The 13,001-nt window shown below is 36.8% G+C and overlaps 1 protein-coding gene across 1 annotated transcript; it reads left to right on the top strand.

The window, feature by feature from the left end:
• Nucleotides 1–1,014: 1,014 nt before the first annotated feature.
• On the top strand, nucleotides 1,015–12,900 carry LOC113228161 (15-hydroxyprostaglandin dehydrogenase [NAD(+)]-like). Its single transcript, XM_026461381.1, has 5 exons — nucleotides 1,015–1,113; nucleotides 2,208–2,447; nucleotides 7,077–7,250; nucleotides 12,216–12,370; nucleotides 12,625–12,900. Exons 1-5 carry the CDS (start codon nucleotides 1,015–1,017, stop codon nucleotides 12,773–12,775), a joined length of 819 nt encoding a protein of 272 aa, XP_026317166.1. The 3' UTR covers nucleotides 12,776–12,900.
• The last annotated feature ends 101 nt before the right edge of the window (nucleotides 12,901–13,001 follow it).

Raw genomic sequence — 13,001 nt, 5'->3', positions numbered from 1 at the left:
CGAAAAGCTTTCTACTTCCTTTGGTATTATAATAAAATATTGTGGCAGTAGTTCCCTCTATGAACAAAGTCAAGCAACCTTTATTTCATTGGTAAGCAAATTACAATTGAAATCGACATACTGATTAAACTCTACTGCTCATTCGTAATAATGAAATGAGCAAGAAACTCTAGGGGTTGGTCTTTGTAAATATACATTTGAATACAAATATCATTTGTTTAATGGGCGATCATTTCGTAGCGCAGGTATTAGGATATATGTGATTTGCATTGCGTACATGCATGCATATGTATATATGTGTGTATGTATGTATGTGTGTGTATGTATATATATGTATATATAAGTATATTAAGTGTATTTGTTACGTAATAATTTTATTTGCTGTGACCACTTTGTAAGTGCTCATTGTTTAGTCATTATGTTATTATAAGCGAAAACCTTTAATTGGCTGTAATGTATTTGTTGATGTTTTTAATTTGTTGTTAAGCTGTTGGTTTTCCACGAATAAATAAATAAATAAATAAACAATGTTTAATTTAAACATCTTACATCGATTGTCATCCAAGTACGCAGAAGCTGTATAGTACCCTCTTAGTATAGTTTTAAACCTCGTAAATGGCAATTTTTTTATAGAAGCGTATACGGGGCAACCTTAAATGAATTTGTGACTTTGTGAAGATGACTATCAAGAACAGCTAGTTTATTTTCATTCCTTGTATTAATGTTATGTCTGTCACTATTTATTTTTCATAAAGAAATGAATATATTTCTTCACATAAAAAAAAAACACTTTTTACAAGGAGCTCTACTGCTACTAAATAAATCTAAATCTACGTTATCAATGGGGACTTGTATCTTTATATACCTAAAATGGTCTTTGCTAAATTGTATACACATTTTTTAAACACTCTGTATATGAATAAAACTTCGAGTAAAGGAAAATACTTTATATCAGAACTAATGATAATCTCTAGGTATACCAATTAGTTCGTTCTTGACAAGCAGTGTGGCAACATGGTGTACCAGTGGAGAGATAAAGTGGTAATTATCACTGGCGCTGCTTCCGGCATTGGGGAGATTGTCGTTCGATATTTAATGGATGAATCTGTTAAGGTAAGTCGGTAACCTATCACAAACTCGAATTTATTTTGTCCGAAATAACGTTAGTTCGAATTTTCATTACACCGAAAACCGAATTATAACGACACTATTGATATTTCCTACATTTATACTTCATTTTTCTTTTTCCTTTAAATGTATATAAGCATTTAATATATATTATTGTTTATTTATTGTTATGTATGCATTAATATTAATATTATTAGTATGTATATGTATATTTATCTACGTATATGTATATATTTTTATTATTACTTATTATGTAGTGTACTTATGAAGATATTCTTTGGTGGATAGACATTTCGGATATGCAAAAAGGGGTGAACCCCTTTTTGCATATCCGAAATGTCTATCCAAAGGTTGCCTGGAAGAAATTGCTACATAGCAATAATGTCGCCTGTTGCACATTAACTTACTACTACTATTATACTAAAGCTATTGTATTGTATTTTAATTGTAATTTTATAAAGAATATTTCTTTAATTCATTTCATAGAATATAAAATCACTTATTCCTTAAATAATCAACGCAGTACACATGCATTTTATAATAATAATAATAACACTGATAATAATAGTAATAATAACCTAAGGATTTGAAACTAAATACATATAATATATAGAGTACAAAGCGTGTGTGCTGTGCTGCCAAGGAAACCGTGACACAGACGTCCGGCAACAACACACGTGACACGTAACATAGTAGGTGATACTAAAGACATTGGATGACACAAGCTAATTATATTAATTTAAACACAAGACATGAACAGTCTATTCAATTAAGACACAATTAATGTAGTTACCGTTTAACAGATACCATTTGTTATGTGCAACAAATTACAATACGATTGAATGGAAATTAATATGATAAAATAGGAACGTGTTAATATTTAATTTGATAAAATTATAAAATAAGGTTTAATTAATTAATTGAGAAGTTTGATTACAATTAAACTGACGAACAATAATTAAACTAAAACGTATATGTTCCCGGCACATCAAGAGCTACGATGGATATTTTTGAAGATTTCGCAGATACTCTATGAGTAATTTTTTGAATACAAACAACGAACTTTTCATAATTTACAGCATGTAGCAGTAGTCGACTTAGACGAAAATAAAGGCAAATCTCTACAACACGAGTTAAACGCCAAATATGGCGCCAACAAAGTGCAGTTTTACAAAGGCGATGTCACCAATGATGACCAGTTGTTCAGTGTCTTCAACTCCGTGAAGAGCAAACAAGGTGATATCGATGTCGTGATCAATAATGCTGGGATTCTGAATGAGAGTTGGGAAAGTTATAAGAAACAAATTGATATTAATGTGGTAAGTAAATGGGCAAGAGTCCAGCTTTAAAATGACAACCATGAAATTAAAACCAGTGAATTAAACTATCATAATATATAATAGTTATTTGTTGCTGCCGAGTGAAACACACAACTTCTCACCTCATTGCAGCGAGGAAAATGGTAGATTAAAGAAAAACAGTTGTATTATAACAAACAAAATGAGTTATCGTTGTCAATTGAACAATAATAAGAATAAGATATACCAACGGATTTATATTACATAAAAATAATGTACGACAATTCGCGTAGTTGAACGTGTCATTAGGTTTTTTTTTCATCCAAAGATTTAGGTGCATCACAGTCCATCGACAAGTTCGAATTTAAAAAACCTTTTTAAGAAATCTTTCCGAGCTAGTGAGGTAAAAATAGACTAGCCGTGGTAACCTAATTAATTAATAAAACAGTGTAGGTCACGGTGGTGGGTTTCAATCTGGGCTTTTCCGAATTTTTCGGAACTTATGTGCGAAAGTTGATTTTTACCGTGAGCTTTTAGATGTAAAAATCAAAAAGAAAGGTCTGCTGGTTTGTTTCGTGTCTTAATTGGCAGAACGTCTAGCACGGATTGCTAGAAGGCACTGTTTCGAATCCAGTGGGATCGAAAGAATTTTTCTTAGTGTTCGAAAGTTGATTTTCAGTATTTGTTACGGCAAGACCGTGCATGATCCCTAGAGAGATTTTGATGTGTGTATTTGAACGACACTTAAGTTTTTAAATTTGTATTATTCACAAACCACGCTAATTAAATAATATTTAATAATAATATTGTTGTAGATGGATTATTTACTTTGTGTATTACTAGATTTTTTATTGTTATTCTCGAAAATAAAACAAAAAAACTTATTATTGCATTTCAAAGTCCAATCTTCAGAGGCATTTGAATTATATGGATATATACGACCTTCACTTAGAGCGGTTGTACACTTCCGCAGTTTTAGCAGCGCGTCTGCAGCAATTTAGTCGCCTTGCAGTAGCGATGCAGACGCTCGATCGAAGATCGTTGGTACGCTTAGAGAAAAAGGATCCCTGTGACATTTCGGGCCGTCATTTCGATTTCGGATTCGGAATTACAGCTTGATTTTGATTGCCTCTCCCGATCGGTAACTGCGTCTTTTCCGAGTCGAGGCGCATCATTGCGATTCACAACTGGTCGATCGGAAACTTAACATTTCAAATCGGAACAATAGTAGAATTAACTCACAAATTAGAAAGATATAGTAGGAATCGGGTTCATCTTCTCGCTCAGAAACCCATCTGATTTCGAGACGTACTACGAGAACGTTCTGCGCAAACGCTTTAATCGTCTACCTTTATTTAGAGCGTTACTTGCGTCTATCTTCACGAAGCAATGAGAGCCGAAGTTTATATTTAGCTGGCCATACTAACGGCTTCGTAATTTTAAACGAAATATCGTGTAATAATCCAAGATGGCCGCAATAAAATTTCCAGACGTGTTAGCGGGATTTACATAGACACTCTATCGCGCGTGATACGGCAATCGTGAGCGATTGAGCGCGCGTGTAAAGACGTTGGAAGGAAAAGGGAAAGACTTGCGCTCACCAGACGCGCGCGCAATTGCGCACTTCAACACGCGCCAGTTTCACGCGGTCTAACCTGCGCGATTAGCCTTTACACGGACGCTCTTTCCGTTGTAACAAAAGAAACACGAGCAATCGCGCGCGAAAGAAAGTTGGTTTAAAAACCTTCAACTACGTATGCGCGTGCAGGCTTTCCCGCTTGCGCTCCTGATCACACGCGGTAGTGTGACTGTGTAAAGGAGGCTATTGACTGTGGACCACTACTTTCGTCACTCCTAAATATGCGCTAGCAATAATCTTTTTATGGTGAACATTTTTTGGAGCTAATATGATTAGTTCAGCTTCAAAATTGTGTAAAAACTCCAACACTGTTTCGTCGTTCCGCAACATCAGGAGTTTATAGACAGACGGCTAACCAGTCCGAGAACAACGGTCGAAATAAACAATGCTACAATGGTACGACCACGCAGCACGATGTTTAGTGCGCTCAAATTCTTTTATGTACCACCACCCGAGCGTTAAGTTGTACACAGTCCGAATATTCCTGCGTTATTTCTGCGTGTATCGTATCATAGGCGAAACTGCGCTACAATAGTGCTAAATAGTACACTGATTACTATAATATGTTTGTTTCACAAAATTACCTCGAAATTTTACAAGAAAACCGCTGTATTCAATAAGTACTTAATATATACGAATGATTTTTTAATATCAACTAAATAGAACACAGTATATACTATACGATACACTTTTTTCAAATGGATTTAATTACGTTTGTAAAAAATAAATTCTGAAATAAAGCCAGTGTCCCAGAAAAAATTGAATTCGAGCTAAGGTAGTATCGACTCATAAGCAGCGGTATTATCGCGATGCAAACGCAATCTATGTTTTTAACGCGTCACCATCGATGTAGTTGCGGGTTAGTATCGAAATTGTACGTTTGCATCGATGCAATAGCGTGTTTGCAACCACCCTTATGTCGCTAATGTCGCGAAGCAATCGCGCGTTTGTGTCGCTGCTAAAAAGTCGCCATGTGTAACAGCTTACTTAATTTCAATATTGACCTTTGTATAAAAACACCTACTATAAACTTCTAATTGATTGGTTAACTACGGCAACGACGAAGTTCATACATAGATTCAAGGTACACGTGTATACTTATTTTCAAGGTCAAACATTTCAAATGTCACTGTGTAATCTCAATCGACTATGAATTTTATATCTAGACGTTTAAGATACTTTTTTTAACGACGGCGAGTTTTTGTAGCGAGTAAATTAAATAGATCTTCACTTCATTAAAGTCAAATAGCTGCGAAGGTTGGACTTTAGACAATAGCATTGTAACCAAAATGCTTTTTATAAAATAAAAACTAACCTCATAAGTTTGTGGAATTACGTCTATTTCCCAAGATTTTTTTATTGAATTTGTCACCCTTAGAGGTGGAACATTTTCTTCAAATTTAAATAGAACTACTATTGAAGTACCTCTTCCAACAAAAAAAAGAATCCTCGAAATGGTTCACAAATTCAGAGTAACCGCGTAACATACACCCAAAAATACTGTCGTATTTAGAACCTCTTATTGAGTTCTTAGGTTTCCACGATTGTTGCACAGATCAGGTGGTCGATTCAGATCTTTACGATAACAGTCATCGACCGATTTCTTTTCATTTTTAATCACGACATCCGAATCGAACGTCAAACTGTCGTATTACAGACGTTACTCAGAATACAGTTATCGAATGAAAGTTTTATAAAGCAAGAACGTCTTATTGATTTTAAATAAAGTCTGGATTTTGTTTAACTTTATTAATTTATAAGTATAACGGGGAGTGCTCAGACGAACTCTTTGAGTTGGTGCCTCCGTCACTCTTTTACCACTGCACGACCCGCCGAAGGAGAAGACTCCATCCCCACTTCCTCGATGCTTGGCACGTCACGACCACTCGAGCATCTCGTTCGTTCCTTCCCCGAACCAGTAAGATGTGGAATGGCCTTCCTCCTGAAGTGTTCCCCTTGCGCTATAACATGGAGTTCTTCAAAAGACGTGTAAACAAGGTTCTCCGGAGTCGGCAACGCATGGGTGATGCCTCTGGTATTGCTCGTGTCCATGGGCGACAATGACCACCTCCCATCAAGTGGCTTGTCTGCTCGTTTGCCTACTAGTTAACATAAAAAAAAAAAAAAAAATTTTAATGCAAGACTAATAATGCATTCCTATATTTTAGGCCTTTAAAGTTTTAAAAATGTATATAAAAGAATTTTCATTTTTCTTGTAATCCATTTCATCGACTAACTCGGTAAACGCTGTTGGACAACGATATCGTATCCGAATCCGAGTCGGACGTTTAACTCGAATGTTCTGAATAGCTCGGAAAGCCCTTCGATTCGAAAAGATATACAATCGAACGATTCGGTTAAAATATCGAAACGTTCTGAATCGGGATCCTGACACGAGTCGGCCAACTCAGATGTGCGAGCTCGGATTCTCCTCGGCCTCTGTTTATTTTTTATTTTCTTTATTTATTTATTTATTTTGGCACAGTTACAAGATACAAATTATACAATACACCTAAAACCATAACACTATAACAAAAACAAACAAATTTATATCTCAATAACAACCGCGCACAACATTGAAATAACATTTAAAATTTATATATGGCTATCTAAGTCTTATAAACAATGATATACTTTAAAAGAAAATATTTCACTCTGTGAGGTGTTCGCGTGCCGTAACAGTCATGGTTCTTTATAATTTTTACGAATGTGTTAGTGCTCTGGTGGAACACATCGAGATCTTTAGATAAGACATTATACTGTCTGCATAGGCGTATAAGAGGACTATTATATGACACATTATTTGTAGTAGAGGGCACCGAAAACAAATGTTGCCTTCGGCTAGACCTATTAGTAGCCTTCAGTGAAACATGGCTTAAGATATCAGTATCTAATTTGGAATTTACTATTTTATGCAACATCACAAGATCAGTTTGATAGGCGGTAGGACAAACCACTAGGCTATCACGGCTACATTGGCATGTGGGTAAAGTGATAAAATCTTTTTTTAGACGGCCGTGGTGACCTCAACTCTAAAAGCATTAGAGCTGATGCGTAAAGACCACGGCGGCAAAGGTGGTACAGTGATCAACATAGCTTCTATTGCTGCGCTTATTCAAACGCCGTTGGTGCCCATCTATTGTGCCACGAAAAGTGCTGTTCTACAGTTCAGTAATTGTATTGGTGTAAGTGTATATTGTAATATAGAAACATCGAGTATATAACCAGAAATAGAGACGAAATGTCATTTAATTTGTTTGAAAACTATTTTGCTAAATCATTACTGTTATATCTGCGCTCCGATTGGCCAGCCCGGATTCGAAACAATTGAGGGATGTCGTCATAAAAAATTAAATATTTAATATTCCATTACCGCTGATCTAACTAGATACTGACATAATTGTTCTCCCAGAAGGAGTTCCGGTGGGTAAAAATAATGTACTAGACTCGTAGAGGGTCCCGTGAGTACCAGAAAAATCCAAAATCTTCAAAATTTGCACAAGTATAAGACCTACCGGAAAGGTGTTCTTACTAAAAATGGCCTGGTCAGTTTCTACCGGAAGTGAAAAAAATTCGAAATTCGTAAAAACAAGATGGCCGCCATACAAATTGCAGAGCTTTATATCTTGAAAACTACAAGAGGTAGGTGGGGGGGTGCTCGACTAAATATCATAGAGGGCGGCGGGGGTCAACTGCCGGTGACAAATTTTTTTCAAGATGGCCGACTCAAAATGGCGGCCCGAAAAAAAGGTAGTCCAATCCGGCCGAAATTTGGCATGCGGACGTGTATGGGGGCTTAGGTTACAAATCTGGGGTTAGAATTTTGATTCCGCCATTTTCCAAGATGGCCGCCATACATGTGAAACTTTCGCCCTTTGGAGTCATTTTTCGCCCAGAAGAAGGGTGGATAGGTACAAGTGATGTAGGAGAGTAATGGTTATATCGGTCATATGAACGTCAAAAACTATTGAACTCTTTGAAATGTGCTCCGCATCAGTTGTTGGCGCTGTACTATTTCAGTTTTCGAATTTGTGATTTCAGCGCAAACGAGAGTTGATATTTAAAAATGATAAAAGGCCCATTTACCTGACAGTGACTAGGCGTCCATATAACTCGATTCCCACCGGCTTGCCTAAAATTTTCCACGTATTACCAAAATTGTAGTAAACAACACGTATAACCCCGTGTCTTAAAAAACTTATGTTCAAAATATCTAATAATACGGAGTATGATGTATCGCGGCATCTCTGCCAATCACAGGGCACGGTTTATCTCGCAAGTCGGTCGGATCCCGGCTTCTATTTCATACATGAAACCTAGACGCACATATCAAAATACCATTTGCAAAAGTCCGCTGTAAAACCTTAATAGAATAAGACCTAATAATAGCGGCTGAAAACTCGAAAACCATCGTGTACGAGCTGTTTGTCTCGTACAGAAATACGTCAAAATATGTCAGGTGATATCAGCGAGATGATGCAGGGAGATGTCAAAGATGCTGTAGAAATAATACTCGACCGATACCACGGAGTAACTGTATTGTCAGTTGCACAATAATGTACGTTGGCCCGTAAATACTCCCAACACACAAGGAAGAAATAAAGTAAAAATGTCAATAAAAATCGTAAAAATGCGAAGTGTAAATCCTATAAAATAACCATGTAAAATTTTTAAATATTCCAACTTAAAGTATAAAAGATGTTCTTAAATATTTCACTTACATGTCACTATGAATTGTCAACTTAAAAATTTAATATAAAAATTAATTAAGAGCAACAAAAGTATTAACTAACTAGGTTTATAGAATTATTTAAATCGAAGTGAATTTTCTTCAACATCGTTGGCGAGGTACCGGTGTCCACACTCGCCATGGAACCTCTCAATGCGCGAGTCATTCTTCCGGGCGGCAACATAGAGCGTGGCGTAGTGACTATTACGTCAGTGAGTGACGTCTCATCCATGGCAGAGAGATGAGTAGAACTTTGTTGCGCAGGCGCTCTTTCTTGCAAGTTGCATCGCTTAGATTTTATGTAGCATGCTAAGATCCCGAGTAATGATAATACTAGTCCAATGATACTTGTGTAGATAATAATGTAGTGCGTGTTATTGCTGTTGGTAAACTGTTCTAATTGTTGTTGCTTTGTGATGTCAATCTTCTGTTGGATTTCTTCATATGTTTTTTCGTGGTTTTCAGGAATAAAATTGTCAGGTAATGATATATTCATGATTAATGAGTGTCTTGCATGTCAAGGGCAATGGTGGGACGTATAGTTACTTGTTTGATATAGTCATGCTGACAATATATTATTAACTTATCTCCTTTAATCACACATCCTGATTCCGGGCTTAATAGTCCATTGTCTCGTAATTTTTTAGTTTCTATTTCCGACGAACACATGATTCGAACGCGGCACTCGCTGCAACATGAGTATAGCCACGTGTCGCGTGCTTGCAATTTGATCCACCTATTAGTACATTTCTTTGCGACAGGTGTCGCACAGAGATTGCCCCATGGTCATTGAATATACGGTGGTACTTCTAATTTTGGCGTAGATTCGAATTGATGCACAGTTGATAAAATTTTCTTATTTAAAATCCGTTTCATGTCCCTGTAATTTTTCTCAAAAGAAAAATATTCTTCTTCAAACTTCTTATCTCCGTCGCTTGATACGCTGTCGATTTTTAAATACAATTTGTCAATATTCTCCCACCGTGACTGAAAATTTTTTAAGTCATCCTCCAGTTCCCATTTTTCTGTTATTTTGTCAAAGTCAACATTATTTATTTGGCGTAGTAATGCACGAAAATTGGACTTCTGCTCACTCTTCAACTCGTCTGCTGCTAGCTTCATACCTGCCCTTTCCATGTTGGGAAAATAGTTCATAAGTCGGTTGCGTATTGTGTCATAAAGATTTTTTGTGTCATTGTAGATATTGTTTACGTAGTAATCATGCGTATTTTCATATTCAGAGTATGAAAGTTGAGCATTATTGCTGTCAAATTCTGCCCATAAACTGACAAGGGCGATTACCCTTTTTTGTAGGTAACCTTCCGTCTTTCTCGAGGATGAATCCAAGAAGTTCTTCCATTTGCATTGCATTGCACTGGGTGTATACTGCCAACGATAATGGCAATAAAATGTAGATTAAACCGTTGCGGTTACGGCGATGTCAATTTTCACTGTAATATATTTATGTCAATAAAATGCAGATCAAATCTTGTAAATGTACTGCCACTTATGTCGTGACGATATGCAATGAAAGTCTATTCGTTCTTACCGTTGTTGTTACGGTGATTTCAATTTACACTGCAATATATTTATGCACTCACAAATGTCACTGTTTTGTATAAAATGTCACTGTTTTATATAAATGTCACTATCAATTGTTGAATTTATGTCAAAATTGTCATTGCGATTTTGCACTCTTCGTACGCTCGTTGACCACTCGTCTCAACTTAACTGGTGTGACCCGCTTCTGGGAGGCCAGTTAAGTGTATGCGCTAATCGTAGTCTGAGATACAATACTCACCAAAGAATCAAAACTCGAAGCACGAACATATGGATCCGGGTCGAAGGACTCGTACAGTAATATGTCAGAATATGTCAGGTGATATCTGCGAGACGATGCAGGGAGATGTCAAAGATGCTGTAGAAGTAATACTCGACCGATACCACGGAGTAACTTTATTGTACTGAAAATTATAATTTATACATTTTACACGTGCCTAATGTAGGGTGCGACGTTGCATATTGTCAGTTGCACAATAATGTACATTGACCCATGCATATCGGGTAACATAGTATCTTGTGTGCTAATAAGTGTTACAGCGCGTCTTTTTAACGGAAAAGAAGTTTTTGTCTTCGTTTCTGGTTATATACTCGATATATAGAAAAGAATAAACAGAGCTTTTTTTATTTTTTAAGGAAACGCAGTTAAATACAAGGAGTTAAAATGTATGATACTTGTTTATTTATTTATTTATTGTTCCTAACAAAATTTTGAATTTTTTCTAGACAGCAGTAACTTGCACATATTATCTTCTAGAATCATAAATATACTCGGTTATTTGTAAAATGCTAACAACCGCCCAGGACTGTATTACCACAGATAATATTATACTATACTTATATAGATACCCAATCTCATACAAAGAAATGTCGCATTCGTAAGTCCGTTTATTGAGACGCTTATTTTAATACATAATGCTGATCTATTGATGGTACTACGTAAATCCGCGATGCGTTTCTAATAGTAATCGAAAAGGCCAACAGATGGCAGCTGTTACATGATTGTCAAGGTTTATTGCCCTTGTTCAGGTCTTGGTCATAATTATACAATAACATACCTATAATAAAATCGCAAGGATGTACCTGTCAGTACCTTTAATATTTTATAGTGAAAGGCAGTCCTAAAACGTTTCTTTTTTTTTGTTTATAACATCAAGTGACGGGACGAACAAGTCGTGCGCCTGATGGTACGTAACAGGCCTGTCCATAACAGTTACAGTGCCACTCAGAGCTCTATATTGCAAAGATCTGAGGGGCACTATCACTGCGCCTGTCACCCTGCGGCATAATATGTTGACAAGTCTCATGTGCCTGTAATTTCACCAGCACTCTTATTTTTCAAGCCCCGTACGTAGCAATGCCTGCTTGACGGCAGAAATAGGTAAGGTGGCAGTACTTCCCTGGACGAACTCTTCCACAAGAAGCTCTACTGCTACGTTATACGTAAATGTATATTAGCAAAGGCAATTTTAGCGTGAGCTCTGCGTCGCATACGAATCTCTTAGGCGCTTTGCCATTATGTCGTAACGATTAATTTATAGTTGGATAACAATTTATCGGTTCCCGGCAGCCGCCTTGTCGTTTGTACGACAGAATCGTTTGAAGCTGCGATTATCTGTCGTCACATTTTTATCGTGTCGATTTATTTAATGTCAGACGACTGTTGTTGTAGCTCTTTCCATTGTCACGGTAGTTTGTCATCGTAACGTCAAAAAAGTCGTGACTTCATTTAAGTATACAAGGCACGACAGTTAGTCCATCAAAACGAAGCAGTGCTTTCATATGTGCTCGTATTTGGTTTCATACTTCTTCAACTAGAAACTAAAACTATTCCATCAACCAAAATTTCACCTATTTACAGCACAAAGACTACTACAAAACTACAGGCGTTCGTGTGATCGCGATTTGCCCAGGTGTAACAAATACCTCAATACTCTCACAGCAGAAGCTCGGCAGTTTTGATAAGAACATTGAGAATGTAATGGAGAAGAAACTAAAGGAATTTCCAATGCAGAGGTAAGTAAAAAACAATGAATATTTTGCTCTCTTAACAAAAATTAAGAAAATACAAGATTAGCAAGAAGATATACAAGAAGATCAAGCCTTTGGATATTGTGCTGAAGCTGGTGCCATTTCTCTTTGGCATAATCAACTCATTATTTGGCGAAAGCAGCAGCCAGACTCACTAATGAACGTGAAGCTAATGAACCAAAAAGAACTAGCTGTGTTCTACATGTCAAATCAATCAAATTTCACTTTCATTTTCGCAGTCCAGAGTCCGCTGCACGGGGTGTAATCGACGCATACAAGCAAGGGGAGAGTGGCAGCACATGGCTGTTAAATGCGGACAAGCCTGCTGCCGACATTACTCACGCAGTTACCAAGGCTTATCAAATCATGGGCGAAGGTATCGTTCAATAGACATGGAGAGCGGTATGTGACGTATATGAACGCGGCCAGACTAGCTCAGCAGTTTGCCCGTTATCACAACCTCTCGGAGGCGTTGCTTATACTGTAAATTACGCTAATAAATTGTTCTGAACACCGATAAAACAACATTGTTGATTTTATACTCTCCCTATCAGCCTTTAACCAACTCACCCTGTCCCATTCTCGTCCATTTGAATGTATATAATTTTGAATGAAT

The sequence above is a fragment of the Hyposmocoma kahamanoa genome, unplaced genomic scaffold, assembly GCF_003589595.1.
Source record: "Hyposmocoma kahamanoa isolate Upper Pololo Valley unplaced genomic scaffold, ASM358959v1 224, whole genome shotgun sequence".
Lineage (NCBI taxonomy): Eukaryota > Metazoa > Arthropoda > Insecta > Lepidoptera > Cosmopterigidae > Hyposmocoma > Hyposmocoma kahamanoa.
The sequence above is the reverse complement of the archived record's forward strand: the minus strand, read 5'-3'. Positions and strand labels throughout refer to the sequence as shown.

Excerpts from the sequence above, each read along its gene's own strand:
- LOC113228161 (XM_026461381.1), top strand. The coding sequence starts at position 1,015 with ATGGTGTACCAGTGGAGAGATAAAGTGGTAATTATCACTGGCGCTGCT. Across the intron at positions 1,114-2,207 it reads TAATGGATGAATCTGTTAAG|CATGTAGCAGTAGTCGACTT; the intron begins GTAAGTCGGTAA and ends CATAATTTACAG. Across the intron at positions 2,448-7,076 it reads AACAAATTGATATTAATGTG|ACGGCCGTGGTGACCTCAAC; the intron begins GTAAGTAAATGG and ends ATCTTTTTTTAG.